This window comes from Oryzias latipes, chromosome 5, assembly GCF_053564925.1.
Source record: "Oryzias latipes strain Hd-rR chromosome 5, Olatipes_Hd-rR_3.1".
Lineage (NCBI taxonomy): Eukaryota > Metazoa > Chordata > Actinopteri > Beloniformes > Adrianichthyidae > Oryzias > Oryzias latipes.
The window spans coordinates 32,268,233-32,288,446 of record NC_136241.1 but is presented as its reverse complement, the minus strand read 5'-3'; the positions used below and the strand labels follow the sequence as shown (position 1 = coordinate 32,288,446).

General features: G+C 39.3%; 1 protein-coding gene across 6 annotated transcripts in view; it reads left to right on the top strand.

Annotated features, from left to right (window-relative positions):
• Positions 1–4,170: 4,170 nt before the first annotated feature.
• Positions 4,171–20,214, top strand: part of LOC101172488 (histone deacetylase 7) — a 52,127-nt gene continuing 36,083 nt past the window's right edge. For 2 of the 6 annotated variants that reach the window (XM_078947731.1, XM_023955249.2), the window contains exon 1: positions 4,171–4,512. In XM_078947731.1, the coding sequence (XP_078803857.1) occupies positions 4,494–4,512 (19 nt within the window). In that variant the 5' untranslated portion in view covers positions 4,171–4,493. Of the gene's footprint in view, positions 4,513–10,849; positions 11,065–11,194; positions 11,274–20,214 lie in introns of those variants that run through there. The other 4 variants (XM_078947732.1, XM_023955251.2, XM_078947730.1 and 1 more) reach the window with 3 other exon arrangements.

Below are 20,214 nucleotides of genomic sequence, written 5' to 3'. Positions count from 1 at the left end.
GCCCCGACTCAGAGAAGCGGACACACACCCATTCCCTGTTTGGCCATCTTTTTCTGTGGCTGTCCCTCACCCCCCTCTCTGTGAATCAACTGCCCCCACCCTCCTTTTTTTTTTTTTTTTTGCCTTGCTTCATACAGCTGTTCCCTTGCCTCTTGTTGCACATTCTTTCATTCTTTAGGGCTGTCGTGAACCCATCTTTTTTTTTTTTTGTGTGTGTGAAAAAGAGGGATGCAGTTTGACAACGTAAAGGCTTGAAAGACAGCGTACAGCTGCATGCGGCCGAGCTCCAGCTTGTCCCCCCCCCAGCTGTTTGTCTCTCACCACTAACTCCGGATCCTGCTGCTCCGTCCCTCAAGGCCTCTCCCCTTGGGTCCCAAAGGCACGTTCCTATTCCAGCTATTTTTAGTTTAGGAGACCAAGAAAGTCAGGGCCCCCTTCGCGTCCAAAGCCCAACATCCATCTTGCAACCGCTGCATTCATATTTTTAAGTTCTTGACCCCTCTCACCCCCCATCTCCCCCTTCTGTGGTCCATTCTTCAAGCTTCCGCTCTCCCTGTCCTCCCCATCTTTTAGGCACAGTCTCAGGTAATATGCTTGGGAATGCCAAACAAAGGAAAAGCTCAACACAAAAACAGGCACTGACCCGACAAACAACAAAGCAATTAGCCAGTGTTTGGTCTGGCTGGAACAACCGTGACCTCTCAGGAAGCTCCCCCATCCTGCAGGAGACGGCTCGACTTGCCGCTCAGACGGACTGAGAGCAGAGAAGTACAACAGCCTTGGACACAAGCTGGGTTCCCTTGACTCTTTTATTGGTGTTTCTTCAATAGTGACTCATCCCAGTTTACTTGTCAGCATTTGTGTTTTGGAAAGCAGCACTGGTGCTTCTGCTTAACATGTTTACCAAAGCAAGCATGTGACGGACTAAACCAAAAAACAAAAAAACACTTTAAATGTGAGTTTCAACTGTAGTCTGCAGCATTTGAAATGTTTTTAAAGTTTAACCTCTGAAAAATATTACAAAAGAAAGTCCATAAAAAGTCATATTATGCACTTTGGATGGGAAATTTGAAAGAATAACAAAGAAAAACAACTAGAATTGTAGCTTCTTGGGCATGTAATTATTGTAAAAGTCATGCTGTTTAATTAGTAAGCCTAGTGTTAAATTATAAATTATATACCAATTTTTTAGTGAATACCTTTATATTTACAAATGCCTCCGTTGATTTACAGAAAAAGCTCTGAAGCTGATAATCTGGTGCTTTTAATTTGTTGTCTGCGTTCTACTACAGAGAAAGGGACATTTTTTGCCCACACATTGATACTTAGAGTGCAAAAATGTTCTGTGTGAACCCAGTTTACAGATGATGCCGATCTCATTGTATTCCTCAAGGACTCAGAACCCTTATCAGTCCTTTTTTCTCTTTTTCCTTTTTCGCATTCGGGTCAGAACAGGTTAGCCGTTTGTATCCATTCAGGGCTCAGAATCACTGTGAGAATTTGGTTCTATGGTTTTTGAATTGATATTATAGAATTTAGATGGACATCCTGATAAATTATAGTCCAGGGATCTGCAACCTGAGGCTCCAGATGTGGCTCTTTTATCGCTTCATTGTGGATCCTAAGTAACCGTAATCCTCCACGATCTATCAAAAATAACACAAATCCTACATTTCTGACATTTTAACAAACTTTTTTAGCGCTGTGCACCACATTAAATCAATTGAAGGCCAGTAAGCACAACCAGAAGTCATACTAGGATGATTTGGACTATAAAATCGATTTTCTATAATTGAACAAATTACAGATTAATTTAGGTTGGTTAGATTTATAAAATTCTGGCTGAGATGCACAAACAATAATCAAATTAATTGTGAATATTATTTTTTGTTAGTGTTTATCACTGCTGATATTACAGTACCTACATTGGCTCCGCTGAGATGATCTTTTGTGAAAATGGGTGGCTTTTATATTGAAAGGGAGTCACGCAAACCTCTATCTAGAGTTAAAAAATGTTTTATATTTGGAAAAAAAGGCGATTTTTGTCTTTATGTCGACGTTTTGATTATGCCAAAAAACAATAATACACATAAATTTATTATAATAGTAATAATAACATGATGCAAATCAGTGTCTTATTTTTCAAAAGAGTTTGGTGAGACTTTGTGGCTCCTATTGGGTAAATGGCTATTTTCAAGTGTTGGAAGTCGCAGACCCTTGAACTACTCATTTAAAAGAAAACAAAAAAACTTTTTGTTTAAAACATTTATATTTTAGCTTTAAAAACCTCTTCTGGTTTATTTGATGAGAAATCAAGATCAAAAGAGCCAGGCTTAGGTTTTCTCTGGAGGGTCATGACCCCCAAACATGAGTTCCCTTTGGTCAGCATGTTTTCCCAAAGGATGAAGTTACGTCTAATCTGAGGTAATCTGGGGGTGCTACCGCAGCAGCAGAGAGAACTGGACCACACAGCAGTGTGCGTTAGCAGAACTGCCTGGCTCTGATGAAAATTGTGTTTTTAACATGTTCTTGTGGCATTTTTCTGATAACAAATAAAGAAAATCAAGCTCTAAATTGCATTTCTTGGTGTTTATTCAAATCGTTGTGAATCAGCAGTAGACGAAAAAAGAGCATTTTCAAAAAGAGCTTGATTGTGAGGTGGAAAATACTCCAGGCGGGCCACAAGCTCCGAGCCATGAGCAACTAGAAGGGGAATTTTTAAAGATCCACTCCAAAGAAAATTCTGTTTTTGGTGTTTTGAACATGTTCTTGTTTTATTTATCTCATGATACTCGCTTTTTTCTTTATGATTACAAGCTGCTATGGCAATGCACAAATTTCTCACGTGTGGGATCAATAAATCCACATCCGTCTTTGTTTTCCTCGTCTTCTGCCTCAAAACTGTACGTCTGGATACTGCTCGCCATTTTTGTTGCAGAGCTAGCTGGGGGTTTTAAAGGGCTGTAAGCTGGCGCGAGAGCAAGTAAAGAATAGGATGATGGGAAATGAAGTCAAGTTTACACCACACCAACAGTCCCACTCACAATTCAGGGGGGAATTTTCAATGAATGGATTTTGGCTCAAAATGGCATAATCGTAATTAAAAGACCACTGGAAACGCTTTGAAAACAGACTTTAAAGGTGTCCGTAAAAAACTCCAAGGCAGATTAGGTTTGTGTTTGTGCACGCTCTACTTCCCTGTGCAAAAACAAAATGTGGAGTCATTTTGTATTTGCAGAACAATTTGAGTTCTTACAGTAAAAAACAAAACACACAGATTGCTGCAAAGAATGATGTGCAAACTGAGAGTCAGAAGCCATTTATTCTGTGGATTGTTTGTATGAAAATGCCTGATCTATGTGGAAATTGACAAACGCACTTTTGCACTTTAACATGAATGAAAACAGTTTTCCTCACAAATCTCCACCATAACAAACCAGACAAAAAACCCAGCTTGCACTAGGTTGTCTTTTCCGCTTTATTTCGGAGGAAACATGCATTTAGCCAAATTACAGTGCCAGAGTGTATGATTACACATCATGTTGTTATAACCAATGTTTCCAGTGAATTTAGCCACATAGAAATGAAAACGAAAGAAGTTGATGATGAAGGCAGCTGCTTTCGCAGAATGTTTTCAGGGAGCTGGGATCAGGCGTGATCCACGATGAGCTCCAACACTATGGATCTGTTCTCTGCATAATCACCAGCTTCCTGGGCTGAAATGTAATTGGGAAATTGAAATATGTCGCTTTGTGCAAGTCATCAAACTGAATGCTCCTCTTGTGTTTTTACTGTGCAATATTTCAAGTTATTTTGTTAGAGAAGTAGGGAAAACTGTTTTGCTTTTTGTCCTCTTCATATTTACCTTCATTCTTAAATACTGTTAGATGAAGAAAAACTAAAGCAAAATGTCAAAATCACCAAAACATGTCAACTTTTTTGTATTTACATTGACTCCTTTCTCACTTCACACTTGATTTAGATTTTTCATTCCAGTTCTAGGTACTTTCTTTTTATCCCAAAGCCACATTTCCTGCTATTGTCTGCCAGATACAAGTGACTGCTCAATCTGTCGCTATTGCACACACACACACACACACACACACACACACACACACACAGGAGCGTGCATGCACGGGCGTGCACAGTCCCTACAGTGCTGTCCCCTCCTTTTCTCAGAGCTTTCAGTGAAAGGCTTGCATTACCAGAAAGTTACTGGAGGGGATGATACAAGCGAGCAACTGTATCCTCTCTGAAAAGGAAAGTTTGGGGTGTGATTAGGTTGAGAGGGGGAAAAAAGAAAAAAGCTCTCACATGAGAGGAAGTGCATGATACCAAAAAGTCAAGGGAGCTTGCCATGCCAAGCAGAGTGACTGCGTGACTCCCTTTGTCAGCACACATACAGACTCCAGCTCTGCACCTCCTCTGTCAGAGCAGGAGCTCTCTTCTTACTGACTGGACTTCTGAGGGAGCAGGGAGGGACGTCCGCTTGAATGCCATCACCCAAAACTGGTAAGAGTTTGTGCGTTTGTGGGTTAACTATCAGCAGCTGTATCAAAAACTTTGTCTGTGTGGGTCACCCGACATCACAATGACATTTCCTACAGAGCGTTTTACGCACACTTTGGTTTGTTCAGACAAGAGAATTCGGATTTGTTGTTTTTGTTTCATCTTTAATTCATGGGAAATGATCTGCTGTTCTTCTTATAGTTATGTTTGTGGTTGTGGTAGCATTTGCTTGCTTCCCAAAGCCCCAGAATAGAGAAGGGGCAATTATTAGAAACAAATCCCTCACTCAGGAAAGCATGAGACGAGGAAGTGTCAGGGAAAGAGGAAAGTGCTTCTCAGCAGTGATGCAGGCAGACAAGAACTATTGGTTTTCACATCTTCTGCTGTTTTCTAGATAGACTTTCAGCCTCTGCTAGCAAAAAAAGACAAAGAAAAAAAACACTGCTTCCTTTTCTTGTGTGGAAATGTAAATATGTGAAGAAATGACGTCTTCTGCCTCATGTTCCAAACCTGTTACAGCTTTAAATTTTCCTCATTCCTATACATTTTCTTGCATTTGGATAAAACTCTCCCTCTGCTAAAACAAAAATCTTACTCCTGATTTATGAGACAAGGTCTGCCAGCAAACCGGACACTTGATTTTTGCAGGACAAAAACATTGTTTGCGTCATTTTGTTTGGATTGGTTTATAGAAGCCTTTTGGTTTATCAGTTATTTCTGTTTGGATTGAATCGATGAGACAAACTTAAAAAGTTGGGATTGTCAGAGGGTTGATCCGCTGAAATCCTACAGCAAAGGAAAAAGGAGTAAAATCAGAGAAATAAGAAGAGCGTCTTGGACTTCTGCTTTGTTTGGGTTGGAAAAGGTCAAGGGGGCAGCAGGTTAAGCGAACAGAGGCAGCTCTCTGGGTAATAAACTCTCCCTCTTTTAGCCTCGGCTCACAGCTGTGTGTCTGCACACCCACCAGCGCCACACAAGGACCCCTAAAACCTTGCGTTTCCTTTTTAAATCTGCAACTTTCTCCAAATCTATACATGTGAAGAAGCCCCTTTTTTTGTCAAAATACCTTTGCTTATACAACTTTTTTTGACTTAGAGATAAGACAAACTAAAAGCTAGTTTTCAACTTCAGAATCTGAAATCAAAGACATTTAAGAGCAAAACAAAAAAAACGCAAAACAAGCTGCAGAACAGAAATCTGAACAGCACCCCCTTGTGGACGAGAACATTACTTCCTCTGAAGTAAAGAAAAAAGCAGTTAAACGTTAAGTTTTGGGATTTACTTTCACCTAACTGAAAATCTGCTACAACAGACTTTTAAAAAATGCTTTTTAAATGTTGCCTCTTCCTTATTTTGTAAATTAGAATCAAAGGAGAAAAGACGTTCGTCGTGACCCTGTTCTGTTCAGCGACAGTGTTGGTTTGGTGAAATCACCACCGAACACTGCACAATAGTTCAAATCAACATGTATGATCCACATTTGGAGCCTTGCATGCACGCTTTCATTGTTCTGAACTTTTCCCACACGTGCTCACATGAGAATGTGGAGGCGTCGCAAAGCAGAACTTACCAGTGTCACAGTCGGTTTCCAGAGAATCTAGACGTGTGCGAAGCGCCATCGCTCTCCTCTGTGGTCACACCTTGCTTTGGTGTCAGAGAAGTTCGACAGGCTCCCCGCCACTGTGAGCGCGCCATCGGCGCCATTGTAGTTCAAAGCTGTATACCTTGGAGCTGCTAGCTACACCATGGTGGGACCAAATCCATCCCGCAGTTATTGCAACCTGAGTTTAGATGATTAAAGCATTGTGTTCTTCCAAAACCATAGTTCTATCATCTCAACTTCCTTCATTTCAGGTATATTTTAATGTTTGCTGTACATAACCACAGAAAAGACAAAGAATTTCCATTTAAGGTGAAAAAAAAGGTGACTTAATTTCTTTATTATTGTTTGCTTTCTAGCCACAGTTTAGGACTTTGTCTGCTTCCAAACTTGTTTCTACTTTTTCATAAAATTTACTAATCTAAACCACCTGCTTTTATCACTAACCTGGACTCTGCAGACAGGTGGAGATCTGCAGGTGAAGTAAGACAGAAAGAATGAACAACAATACAAGGCAAAACTGAACAAGAAAAAAATTTACCGTATACTCAGTCCTTTTAGATAATTTTGCATCCTAAAAACTGTTCCCTCTGTTCCCTGCCAGAAGTGTTTTTGAGATTTCACAGAAGCAGCTTTTTTTGAAATGACCAGGAAAAGCCCTTCTACTGCCCCTAGTGGAATGATGATGAACTACAGGGCATGAAACATGAACAATGTGCAAGAAGATAGCAGTTTCAGAAATGTATCAAATATGATAGGATTAATTATCGGGTTACATTCATTCATAAAATCAAAATAGACAAAGAGCATTTAAGGGGAAGAACTTAGATGTTTTTTCTGTCTTTTCCCAACAGAGTAAATGTAATTCTCGTCTCTCCTGTTTCAGTTGAATAACTTTCACATTATACACATTTCACATTTTTACCAAGGCATGTTCAAAATTTTCCGTTTTGTTTTGCTTAACTGACTTTTTTAAAATATTGTATTTCTTATCGTTTCTCTAGGATTTTTTGTAATGAATTTTGATAGCAGTGATGTCCTCTAATTGATTTTACATTTAAATAAAATTTGGAACATTTTTTTAAACATCAATTGTAAAACTATAAAGTTTGTTGAGTTATACATTTCTGAAAGCTTTTAGTAAACAAATAAACATTGGGCTCTTCCTGAAAACTATTAATTAGGATTATCAGAGCTGCATATTGCAACATAAATTAACTTTAGAGCTAAAGTTTGATGGCAAGACTACAAGTGATGAACACCTGCATTTATATAACTTACTTTTTCATTAACCCATTAAAGTAATAGTTTTATTTTGACGTTAATCTCAACTATATTTTAAAAAAAAAACATTTTCTAAAGTAAAACAGACAAAAAAACAGAAAACGGTGAAAGACAAGGTAAAGAAAATCCAGATTTCCCCAGGAATAGCGGCTTATATCAATGCAATGCATTTTTCACATGTATTTTTGGATGACTGAACAGTTGAATTAACCCTCGGGACATATAAAAAGAAGAAGCTAAAACTCTGCGCAGCTATTACTTATAATTCAGGCAGAAATCTATTTATCATCAAATCAGAAATTCAACAAGAAAATAGCTGCACTAGCACCCAGTGCACAGGCAAAATCCACAAAGGAGTGATTATTTTCGTAGGTAAGAATTCTTCAGCCGTTTTAGCTCGTGCACCCCAACTTTCTCCACCCTGATGTTTTCTGGAAATGTTCTGTCTTTCCCCTTTACTTTTTCCTTTTCTCTGGCAATCTGCCATGCAACTGCTGCTCCCTCTATCAGCATATTGCCTGACTGCATTCTTCTCATTCCTACCGGCTTCCTGTGACTGGAAGAAGAGCGAGTCCCACTGCCACAAGCCTCCACCTCTGAGTCCTACCCACATATGCTCCATGGGTCATTTCTCCTCTTCGTGCTTCTGAATTTCACTTTTCTTTTCAAAAACAGAAAAATCCTCTTTTATGCAGCTGCTATCAGTAACCATTCCAGGGCATTTCTGGCCGACTTTGACAACTTTTACTGACATGCATTTATTTTCACACTTTTGAGAAGTCCAAAATCTTTCGGCCAATATTTCCAGCAAAACTCATGTTGTGGTTTGACAGGCCCACACACCAACTGGAGCCTGCAGTTCTGCTCAATTACAGCCCTGGCAATGCGATAACTGTGGCAGGGATTAAAAAGGATTTGATAAAAGACACTTTTACTTCTTGTGTGAGTTTTTTTTTTTACTTACAAGAACAGACCAAAAAGACCACATAGTACATTGGAATGCAAACAAAAGCATCAGAAATGTAAAACATTACCTGCTGGGGAAAAAAAAAAAAACTTAGAAAAGGAAATTAAACATGAAATCACATGAAAAACTTGATTTAGGAATTTAACATATTTTTGTCTTCCAATGAAAAATGCTTTGCAAGTTAAAATTATTTGACAGTAAAACCATTTCTTATTTTTGTTCTGCCTTTTTTGTCATCTCAGGGAACGAATTAGCCCTTCAGTCCAATATGTTCAGCACAAAAACTTAGCGGGTCCCTCAAAGGCCAGAGCAGTCTGGGTCACATGCGAAGAAAAAACCGGTGCACTTCACTGTTTGAGTTGCTCACTTAGATTAAAAATCTGCTGACTTTATTTGGCAGAGAACGGCCACAAGCAGAGTGATGACTGCAAGACTCAATAAAATCTCAGTAAGAACAAGCAATAAGGATTCTGCATGTTTGTAAATCTGATGAAAGTGGTGTTCCTGTAGCTTTTTTCTGATGAGAGAGGACATATTTCAAGAAAAATAAGCTTAAATTTGTATTTCTGAATATGTCTTTTCAAAAAAGTGGTAGTTGTGACCTAGAAATTGAAGTACGATGGGCGGGCCACAAACTCCCTGCTCCACTCCGTTCCGAATAATCCACTTTTCAGATCAATGTAGTCTACGCCTAGCGTCACGTTTACAACTGTACATCTGAATAATTCCGATATTTGTCGCCCTATTCTTTGCACTCGCAATGTTGAGTTAGGGTTGTGTGGGGCTGTAAGCTAGCAGGAAAGCCCGGAATCAGAGAGCTCTCACCAACAAGAATGGGGGTGGAGTTGCTCTTCACCAACAATCTCGCCCACAATCAGAGGTAACTTTCTGATAAACTCCTGCCGCTCCGCAGAAACTATGTCCTAGAAAACGACACAGGTTTTTCTGATTTTGGCTACAAGTGGCATCATCATAATTAAAAGACCGCTGAACGCTTTGAAAATAGGTCGTCGGAGTGGAACTTAAAAAAGAAAACCTGGATTATCAACAATAAAAGAATGTTGCATAATCATTAAAAATGTCTTATCTCACCAAAATAAAATCTCAGTTCTTTGTGTAAAACTGAGAATGTTTCCAGTCAAGTTTAAACAGCCTTTATCTTCTTTTATGTAACTACTATCTCCACGATTTACCGTTGGTTTGTGTTTCTTTTTGAAGAGGTTATCCCATTCCAGAGGCGAGCTTTAAGAAGCTGCGTGGGAAAAAAGATTGTAGGAGAAAAGACAGCTTATGGATCACTTATCTTAAGATTGCACTTCCTCTCTCAAAAAGAAAGATGTGGGCAAATAAAAAACAAAATTTTTACTTTTATTAATATTTTCGAATAGGCTGCCCACATAACTGAATTTTACGTGAATTCTTCAAGTTTGAATTGTTTTTTTTTGATGAATCGTGAGTCTAAAGTTGGCTTTAGGCTGTTTCTATACTAATGGAGCAGAAAATAATGTTAAGAACCTCATTACAATACTCATTGTTTAGGTGAGTCACCTCTCTTATCTTTACGAGAGGAAGTGTTCAGCAGCATAAGGTGACTTGCTGGGTTTCATTCAGAACATTTTGTCTCATATAGAACCTGTTTGTCTGCATGCCTCTGAAACGTATTGACACAGTTAATCTTCTCTGTTCCTTTTTTCCTTGTGACTGCAGCTGCAGATCATTTAACCTGTTGACAACCTGAAATGCAATTCTAAGAATTTGAACATTTGTATTAATCAGAATTCGATGGGGTCTTGGATCCAGCTTCATTCCTCACCGTATTGTGTGACATTGACAGTTTTCAAACCAAACGAAGTGGGAAAAAGTAAAAAATGTAATGTTCTAACTCAAGCTGGACCTGTCTTTACAGAGAGAAATGAAGTTGATAAAATGTTGATAAAACAGAAGAAAATGAACTCAAAGTTAACCGACAGTGTGCCTTTACTCTCAAACTTGTGAATAAGATTCACCAAGTTATATGAATCTCTATGAAAACAATATTAGATTTTGATTATTAGAGAGATTTCATAAGAGTTGAATGTCCAAACTATTTTTTTTAAGTTTACACAAATCTTGAGATATTTAAGTCTTTTTTGTTGTGTGTTTTTTCTCCAATCATTTTGTTGATTGTTTTTGTGACATTGTGTGATCAAATAAGCACAGCAATTCTCTTTGAATTTTACGCTTTAAAGTTTGAAAGTTTAAATGCATATTTTTTCGTGAATAAATAACTTTAGTGTTTATAGTGCCAGAAAACTAATTTTGATTTTAATTCAATGAACTGCGTGTCCTTCTCCTTCATTGTAAAGCCATGGATGAAGGGCGAGTAGCGCGCGCTCCAGGATGCGCAGAGCGCACCGAGATGCGCAGAGCGCACCGGCGGAGCTCGGCGGCAGGTGGAGCTCTCACACCAGCAGCGCTCACCGATGAAAGCGAGACTTCCAGCTGCCCTTATTGTCAGTTTTACCGCCGTCAGACACACTGAGAGCGGACAGAGCCTCACAGAAACGCGGCTGTCACTGTCTGGGGAGAAGCGTTTGAAGTATTTTACTGAGAAAAGTGTCCTAACTGCCGCCGCAGCAGCAAAATGTCAAATACGGGCTGCCAGGCGACGCTGATATCCGCCTCTGCTTCTCTCTGACTCCACTTCTGAACTTCACTTTTGAAGGTAAGCGGCGCGTATTGTTACGGAGGAGCCTCACAAACGCCTCCTCTGGAAAAGTCTCCTTTTTTCTTTTTTTAAAAGACAATTTGTTTCCCTTCCGTGTTCTCTGTTGGAAATGTTAAGTAGATCCTGGCTGCTCTGCTGCTTTTTGTGTCAAATCAGTGAGTTGGTGCTGAACTGCAGCTCCGTTTCCATGGTTCATGACCATGATGGTAGGTTTCACTCATACCAAAATACATTTACTTCAAGTTTATAATACTTAAATAGAAGTATCTACTTCTTACAATTTATGAAAGGAGTGCTTAAGTTTGAATAAAAACATGCCATCTAAATTAGGATCTACTTATGGAATCAGCGGTCAAACAAATTTGATTAAAACGGAAATTCCCCTGTTTCAATAATCGAATGTCAACTTGAACTATATAAACACTGTTTTCAGTCGTTTTGTCAAGAATAATAGCACAAATGGCACAAAAAATGAAAAACACCCCTGATGTTGCTCCTGAAGCTACTTACGCGAATGTAACTAAGTAAATGAAGTGCTTTACTACCCACTTCTGAGTCAGCAGTAAACAAGTAATTGCGCAACAAAAGACTCTCTAATAATATTCTAATATGAGCAACAACTGATTTTTTAAAAAGGATAAACAAAGACAAAATATCCAAAAAGTTTGAATTTTCTCTCAGTCTTTACTTTGTAAAATGAAATATTTTTGATGTGTCAAATTTACTATTTTTGCAAGCAGTGTTTAAATTGAAGATGGGCTTTCTGGGATTTTGTCACATCTGCATGGTGGTTCCTTCTTGCAAAGATGAGGTCAGGTCATGTGCAGGAGAAGCCACCGCCGTCGCCATTCCTCTGTTCTTTTCTGTTGGATTTTTTTTCCAGTAGCCACTACTGCTTTACTGACTTTAACTAACCCAAGGAAGGGAGTTGGTTTGCATCAAAGAATTTTTTCAAAATGTTCAATTTCTTTCTTATTTCCAGAACAACCAAAAAACAAAAGAAATGTACACACATTGTTTAACAAGAGAAATGAAAGGGAACAGAATGAAGAAAACTTTGACAGTACTTGAATACGAGAAGTAAAGTTAAGGTAAAACAAGGAAAATGTATATATGCACACAAATGGGTACATACAAAAAAGATCAAAATATAGATACAAGACTTTAAAAAAAAGTACTGTATCTTAATATACATTTCAGCAATATAGCAGATTACAAAAAATAATCTTGCTCATTTGGATGCTCAACTTATGGCCTCACACATGTGTGAAGGTAAACACTCGAACCAAGGCTCGAGGTTGGTTTAAAACGGATTCAGTTTGACATTCCTGTATAGATCGACCAGCTATTATAAAGTAAGATTACCTCCCATTGAGTAAAGTGGAACAGCAAGAGTTTAAACCCTCAAAAAGTATCTTTCTGCTACTATTTGTTGTCATTTGTCGTTTCTATTCATCTTGTTTGGAAAAACTAAGTGACAGGTTGAACTGCGCAGAGCCTAACTCATCCCTAAATGTTGTTTTTAACCTCTAAAAAAATTCATTACCCATGTTTTGAAACGTTGGGAGGCGGCTGCTGTAGCTAGGGGAAACCCGTGGACGTTCGGGAAGACTATGCAAACTCCACTTGGACAGAGTCCAGTCAGGATTTGATCCTTTTTCCTGTAATGTGTTGGTGCTTCACAACACAAACCACCTCTGTTTTTGTCACAGTTCGCTGTCATTTCATGGAAGTCTAAGACGGGACGTCCAGGAACGGAAAATTGTTCTTTTGTTTTAACCTTTCAACTCTTCATGTATTAATGGTGTTTTTTTTGTTAGTAATTTGATTAACTTTTCTCAAACCATTGGAGGCATCAAAATATTTGTCCCTTTATCTTTTTCCATAAAGATTACCACTAATATTTGAAGCGCCATTATCAGCTGTTTAACCACTGCTGTGAAAGAGACTATGAGGTCTTCTCCAGAAGAGATAACCTTTTAATGCTCACTGTTTTTTCCCAGTGAGGGCAAGAGCAGGGAACTGACAATAGGGACAGTGTTCTGGACCGGCCCGAGGCCCAGATCACATTTCCTGTTCCTGATTTAAGATCAACTCAACTGACTGCTGATATGCTCCTCTCCTTAAAAAAAAAAAAACACAGGCAAAGGACCATCATGCTGTTGTTGATCACGTGTCTTTATGTGTTCATAGGAGAGTTGAATGTATGGGATCACCAACCTTCACTAAAACCTACAGTAAAAGATGGATATCACTGCAAGACAGTAACCTAATTCCCGCTGACTGCAGGACTATTCTGGAACAAAGAAGCCCCTCTTTTGTGTGTGTACTCTTCCAACCTATAGTGTGCAGTTACGCATAAGTCGCCATGAACACAACTGACTTATAGGAGGAAGTCATTACATGAAAACTTGTTTTCTAGGACAAATCCTCCTCATGCCAGGTTGTCAACAAGCGCTCGCAGCCATGTCTCTGCACGTGGGGGCATGTAAAGGTAACTCCTCAGATACTGAGGTACACAGACCACTGACCTGGATCGGTCTCTGCTCAGATGATCAGCCCGTGTTTCTCTTAAAGTGGATAAAGAAGTCAGCTCGTGTTCCCTTCCCCTGAAATCGTGGCTCGGGTATAATTTGCATAATTAACGGCAGTGTTTATCTGATACCGCGCCTTCAGTTGGCTTGTGAATGTACTTTCAACTGTATGCTCTTAGCTGCAATGACCAGCCTTAGATTGAACTGCAGTCCTGTTTACTTGGTCATTTTGACTGACCCTGCAGTGGAGCTTTTGGACTAGCATCAACCTTATGACAGTCCTCAAGGCCATCTGTAAATGACGAGCCTTTAAAGCTCATAGGAGAAGGGCTAAAACTCTTCCAACAATTGCCAGTCTGTTTCTCTAACTGGAAAGTCACGCTGAAAAACATTCAACTCGTGACTTAGTTAACTTGGACTCTTCAGCTTTTCCCGTCATGCTTTAGGGGCGCAGCATAAAGAAAAGTTTAAAATTGAGTGAACTTTTGAACATTTGAACATTTATTCCAGGAAAGTTCAAAAAAAGGGTAAAAAACAACTCTGGGCATGCTTTAGGACTTCTTAAGCTATCCTAGTCACTGTCTCCACTTTAGTTCATTAACTTTTATCAAAGCTGTCTTGTCTCCTGTTTCCAGTGCCACGAAGTGCAGCCTATTTCTGACACAAAAATATCAATGAAATATCATCTAATGAATGTTGAGATAAAATGCATCACATCATATGCGTACATTTTGATACCACTCCATAATAAATGGGAAGCTGCACCATCCAAACATTCAGAAATGTTGTTGCATTACATGCATGCTTGTTCTACACTGTCATAGATTTGATCCATTAAAATATGATTTTCATTGATGTGCAAAGTGGGAAAGATCAGTTATGTTTTTATTTTACAATGTGCCAGTAAGAAAAAGACCAAAGATCCCAGCTGTTATAAAGCTATCGCAATGTCTTAAAACAGATAATGGTATCCACCTGTAAAGACTAGTCTTTTATTGCTCTATGTTACTTTTACTGTATATATCGTGATATCAGCAAAGACTACGGTCACATATCCCAAAATGCAACAGAGGTGAACATTTTATGGCGACCGGACTATTTTTTGACATTGATCAGTAGCCAACCGGGCAAATTTTGAGGTTGTGTGCGGTGGCAGTCCAGTGACGGGTGGGTGGCAGGAAGGCAGCAGCACAACAATTGACTGATAGGAGGGTCTTCAAGGTCCCCAAAATCGTCTGATGATCCGATGATTTCACACTGCTACCCTTCTGCCCCCCATGCTGCCATCCCACTGCCACCATCTGATTGTTAGAAGTTGTACTGCAGCAGTGTGGGGACTCGACAAGGGCAGTTAGGGTGGACCGGGGGCCCAGCAATGACCAGACATCAATCTGGCTATCCAGGCCACCATGGGTCCGGCATATACTGTAAATCCTGCTGTGGTTGGACCGCTTTGACCTCCGTCTTGGAGTCTGGGGCTTAGCCTTTGCTGGGTTTCTTTTTTTTCGTCTAAAAGTTATAATATGTGCCGCTTATATACCCTCGGGTGGCTGTTGCCACTCAGTATGGACGGCCATCATCTGGAAACATTTACAAATCGTCCAATCAGCGATCCGGCTGCCACCGCCCTGTGGCCGCCCCGGTTGTCGCCCGATTTTGTAATGATATCATCCTTGCCTGACTGAGTGATACCTGATGGCTGCCGTCTACATTGATAACTAAGAATTATTTTAAAATGTGCCAGCGGAAATTTAGAAGATTCTGCCGATGCCTCCTCATCGCCAGCGGCAGTTGTATTTATTTGTGACTCTAATTGTGAAGTAAAAGGCAAGGCACGTTTTTACTTTTTATAGCACAATTCCTACACAAAGTAAATCAAAGTGCAAAAAGGGTTTGGAAAAGTCACTATTCAGTCACTATTTGTTTGATTGTTAAAAGAAAAATTGAGAAAATCTTTAATTTTTATTGTAAATCTTTGAAGAAAAGCCTTTGCCTGACAGATAGAGGGCACAGAGGTAAAATAATTTACCTAAAATCTTGAAAAAATGTCTGATTAGCATAACCTGATAGACAAGTATTTTGGTAAATTAGTAAACCTTAATTACTCTTTCTTAAAACTGCGTTTTTGGATTTTCTGTTTCCACGCTGGAAATGATTTTCTATTATTATCTTCATATTATTCTTGTAATCATTCCTGATCAGAGCTGTAGACGGGACAAATCTAGACAAGATGATTGTTTACATTTTGTCAATTCTGGCCTCAGACATGCTCCACTATTATGCTAACATCAAGAATCCCATACATACACTTGGAAACTTAGTTTCCATTTTACCTATTATGTAATCAGCACTTTCCGTGTCAAAGCTTTTGTTTTTGTTGAGCTCCTTTTAGAAGCTGTGTAAACATCAGACATTGTTTCAGACTATGCTGGCATGGAGTCTAGTAGCATTTCCCGGTTGGCGTGGCCACAACTTTGCTCCATGCATGACTTGAATATTATGCAAGAAATTTAAACCAGTTTTAATTTTAATGTTTCTTGTAGCTGTCAAATGCAACAAAGTAAAAGGGCACGCTTTTCAATCAGAAGATAATCAGATTTTACATTCAAATAGAAAATAGATTAAGACATGATCAGAGTGGGTCCTCAATACTTTTAATGTTATATCACGCACATTTTTTTATTCCTGATCCTTTAAAATTCACAAAATGTACTGTTGTGTCTGCTGTTAATGGCACCACTGTGGCTCAGCAGGTACAGAGGGACAGATTTCTCTATTTCTTGCGTGTTCATTGTTTTTTGCAGCACCGCTGAGGTTACTGACATCTACTCAAACCCACGTCAGACACACACAGACGCAGAATACAGGCCCAAAGGCCGCCCACCGGGATTACTAATAATACAAGCCCCAGCGTACACACGAGGCACGCTCATAAAAACAAGTGTTGTAAATACTATTAATAAATTGAGGAACAGCCACAGTGGCCGTCCTGAAACAAATGTGCACTTCCATGATTGTGCACAATAACACAAGTGTTCTCTGACAGGTGACGCTAAAAATAAATCAGTCTGTCACATGCTCTAAAAGTTTGACAGGCAACCACTGCGCTGCTTTAAAAAGAGAGACATATGGGCGGCGGTAATGCACTTGACAAACACATGCACCAAGACACGTGTACGCGCCATGGACTGCAACACAAGCAGATCCTATGTGTGCAAACACAAAGACCTGCTGTGCACACTGCAAAGAAACAACTGCAAGCTAATAATATCTTGGGATTTATAGGATGAACACACACACACACACACACACACACACACACACACACAGGAAGATGAAGACATAAGGACACTCATACTCCAGCTGCTCACAAGCAAAGGGATAAAATGTGCCCAGCAGCTGTTGATTTCTATAAATGTTAATGAAAGGACAAAGAGCTTGATTGATCATCAAATTTTGTTGTTTACACAAGTAAATCTAATAATAAGGAACTGGAGGTGGGCGTTATTCATCCGAACAAAACATGCATACCCTGTTATTGTTCATGAAAGCATGCATTAGCCTTCACACATCTCCTGTTTTGAAGTCCCTGTCTATATCGGTCTAAATACTGCCGCATGATATCTTCAACTTTCACCAAAAGCCCTCCACCAAAATAGCAGCTTCTGCTTGCCTAAATGAACCAAGAGGATGTTATGGTGCAGACTAACTTTAGAAACAGGAAGTTGCTGGGGTTTTTTTTTTTTGCTTGCACACAAGAAAAGTGCATGCGTGTGTGTGATCTGGTGTGCATGTGTGTCAGTGTGCTGCTGCTGCTGTTGCTGCTGCATTGGGCCAACGGAAAGAGGATGATGGCGTGAAACAAATGTGCTATTACAGAAACTAGAGGTTCTATGTCCGGACTATTTTTAGCTCCGCTAAACTCAAAAGAGATAAAGAGAAACAAATAGATTGATTGCATCTCTCTTCTTCTTTATAGTCGTTTCTGGTGTTATTGCATTTTGAATTTTCTAGTTTAGAAAAAATGTTGGTGCATTTGATGAAACAGCTACTAAAAGTACTTTGTCATGATGTGTTAGTGCTCCTTAATCATGGTGGTGTGACAGGAAGTAGCTCTGAGCTTTTAAAAGCTCTCCAGGGTTGAGGCAGAAGAACTTGTGACATAAATCTTTGAATGCACAGCTTGCTAACAGTTTTTTTTGTCCTTTAAAGAATGAGTCACAGTGAAACTGCTTCAAGTCAAATCTTAGTGTAGAAGCATTTCTTGGATGTGTTACTTATATAGGACTTGTGTTATAGAAAGCACAATTTTTTTCTGAGTAAGTTCCTGTCAATTTTTCTTTTTTTACCTCTTCTGTTACAAAAGTGTTGTAGCCATTGGTACTACGTCGAGTAGCCCCGCCCTCGATCCTCCCTTTCTGCAAACTGCGTCTTGCATGAGTCAAGTGTTGAATTACCCTACACAGTATAATATGGAGAGAAATTAGTATGGAGAGAAATTAGACTCAGTCGGATTTGTGCGTGCGTAATTCTTGATTTGTCCGTAAATTAGGATTTGTGTATGCATATTCTTGCTTTGTGTGTGCGTAAATTAGGATTTGTGCATAAATTTGGATTTGTCCGTGATTTGTTACTCACATAATACGTTTTGTGTATAAGTTAAAAAAATATAAAATGAAAAAAATACAAAATGCAATTTACGTGTGCACAAATTAAGATTACAACAGCTTGAAACTACTTACACACACACATCTTTAAAAAACACGCACAAATCCCTTGTTACGCACACACGAAGCCAACGTTACGCACGGATCTACCGTGAGACTGTTTTCACGTCTGACAAATTCGTCCGTAAGTGCTGCGTTTAAATACCAGTGGAATGCTCGGTCATTAGAATTTTCCTATCAGCCTTCCCTTCCAAACGTATCCAGACAATGACTCAATCAATACATGCAGACAGTAGATGTTAGTGTTGAACATAGAGGCTACTTACTTCGGGGCGCTGACAACCGAGATGGGCCGCCATTCTTACCGTGACTCTCTCAGTCTGACTGCCTTTGATTTTTCCGGAAGTAAAAAAACAGTGCCCCCTACTGGTCGTTCCTGTTACGCATTTTGTATCAATTCGGTGTCTCGGAGAATAATATACTTTTAATATATATATTAGCGTTTAAAAGTCAACGTCATATTCTCAGATAATAATTTTTATTTTCCTTTAAAGTTTTTTTAAGCCCTGCTACACCCACTGAAGGAAATACCAAATTTTGCACAAATCTTAATTTACGCACACAAAAAGCAAGAATATGCATACAGAAATCCTAATTTACGCACAAATGAAGAATTACGCACGCACAAATCCGACTGAGTCTAATTTCTCTCCATAACACAGCAAATAAAGTGAAATGCCAGAAAGAAAGTGACTATTCGCATGTAATTTTCCAAATACGTGCGTTCAGTGGTGAACTTTTTTCTTGGCGGCACGAACCCAGAGGAAGAGTTAAGCTTAGTTTTTTGGGTTAAGGTTATGGCCTGTTCTCACCGAACGCGTTTGAGCGGTAAAGGCTACCAGTTTCAATGTTAGGCCAGCGATTGGAGCGACGGGTGCAGCGCAAGGGTCTTTCAGCAGCGCAGCGGGATTTGGTTCCCGTCTGAACTGTCTGAACCAAATCGTCCAACAGTACCCGTCTAGGCTACACATTTCAATCTTAATATTCATTTTAAATACGTGTGGCCAAAAACAAAATCCGGCCTTGGCCGCACTTAAGGTATGCGCGGGCAGCGCAGCAATGTGCCATTTTCTCTTCTCTCGCACCTAAGCAAATCAGGGAGCTGGTGCAATGCGCACGCGCTCCTGGGCTGCTGTGACATCACAACAACTTATTAATTCAAACCAAGCGTCTTTGCGACACTTTGATTGACAGCGATTTAAAATGAGAAATATTCAGAAATGTAAAATTTTTTATCACACTTATTCTCTTTCATAAAGAAAATCCGACAAGTCATGTCAAAAACTCCAAAAACAGGAGGACTTTAAAATAGTTTTCTGATGAAGATATTTTTAAGATAGATTTTCTCTAAAATGGGTCAACGTCTAATAAGTGGGTAGAAATTCTCATGCACTTCTGTATTGCTGTTTATACCACTGCAAAAAGGGACTTCCTGGATGATTTTTTTTCTTTTTTTTCTTTCGGGTGGGGAGATATCTTGTTAAGTGATCAAATCTGAAATTCTGTGTGGGTGTGAGTGTATACTTGCTGTTTTGTGTGTTTTTACTTGCATTTCTAACTTTGTTTGAACCATTTCTGCTGTCGTCACTGACCTTGCAGAGACCACTAGGCTTGTGTGGGTGACAGATAAATAAAAATATAAACTTTACTTTGACGCTCTTCTATAAACTTTTGTGCAGAAGAAAGTTAGTTTAAGTCGACAAGAAGTGCCCAAATTTAGGATTAGGGTTTAAGTTAGATTGCAGATTCGTGTGAACCTTAATAGAATGTTCAAAAAAATAGCACTGCAGACTTTGTGTTTGTGCATGTGTGTTTTTGAAAGTGTTTGTAGATTATCTGAACTCCCACCACAACCACAGTCCTGCTGTTCCAGTGTACTTTTGATT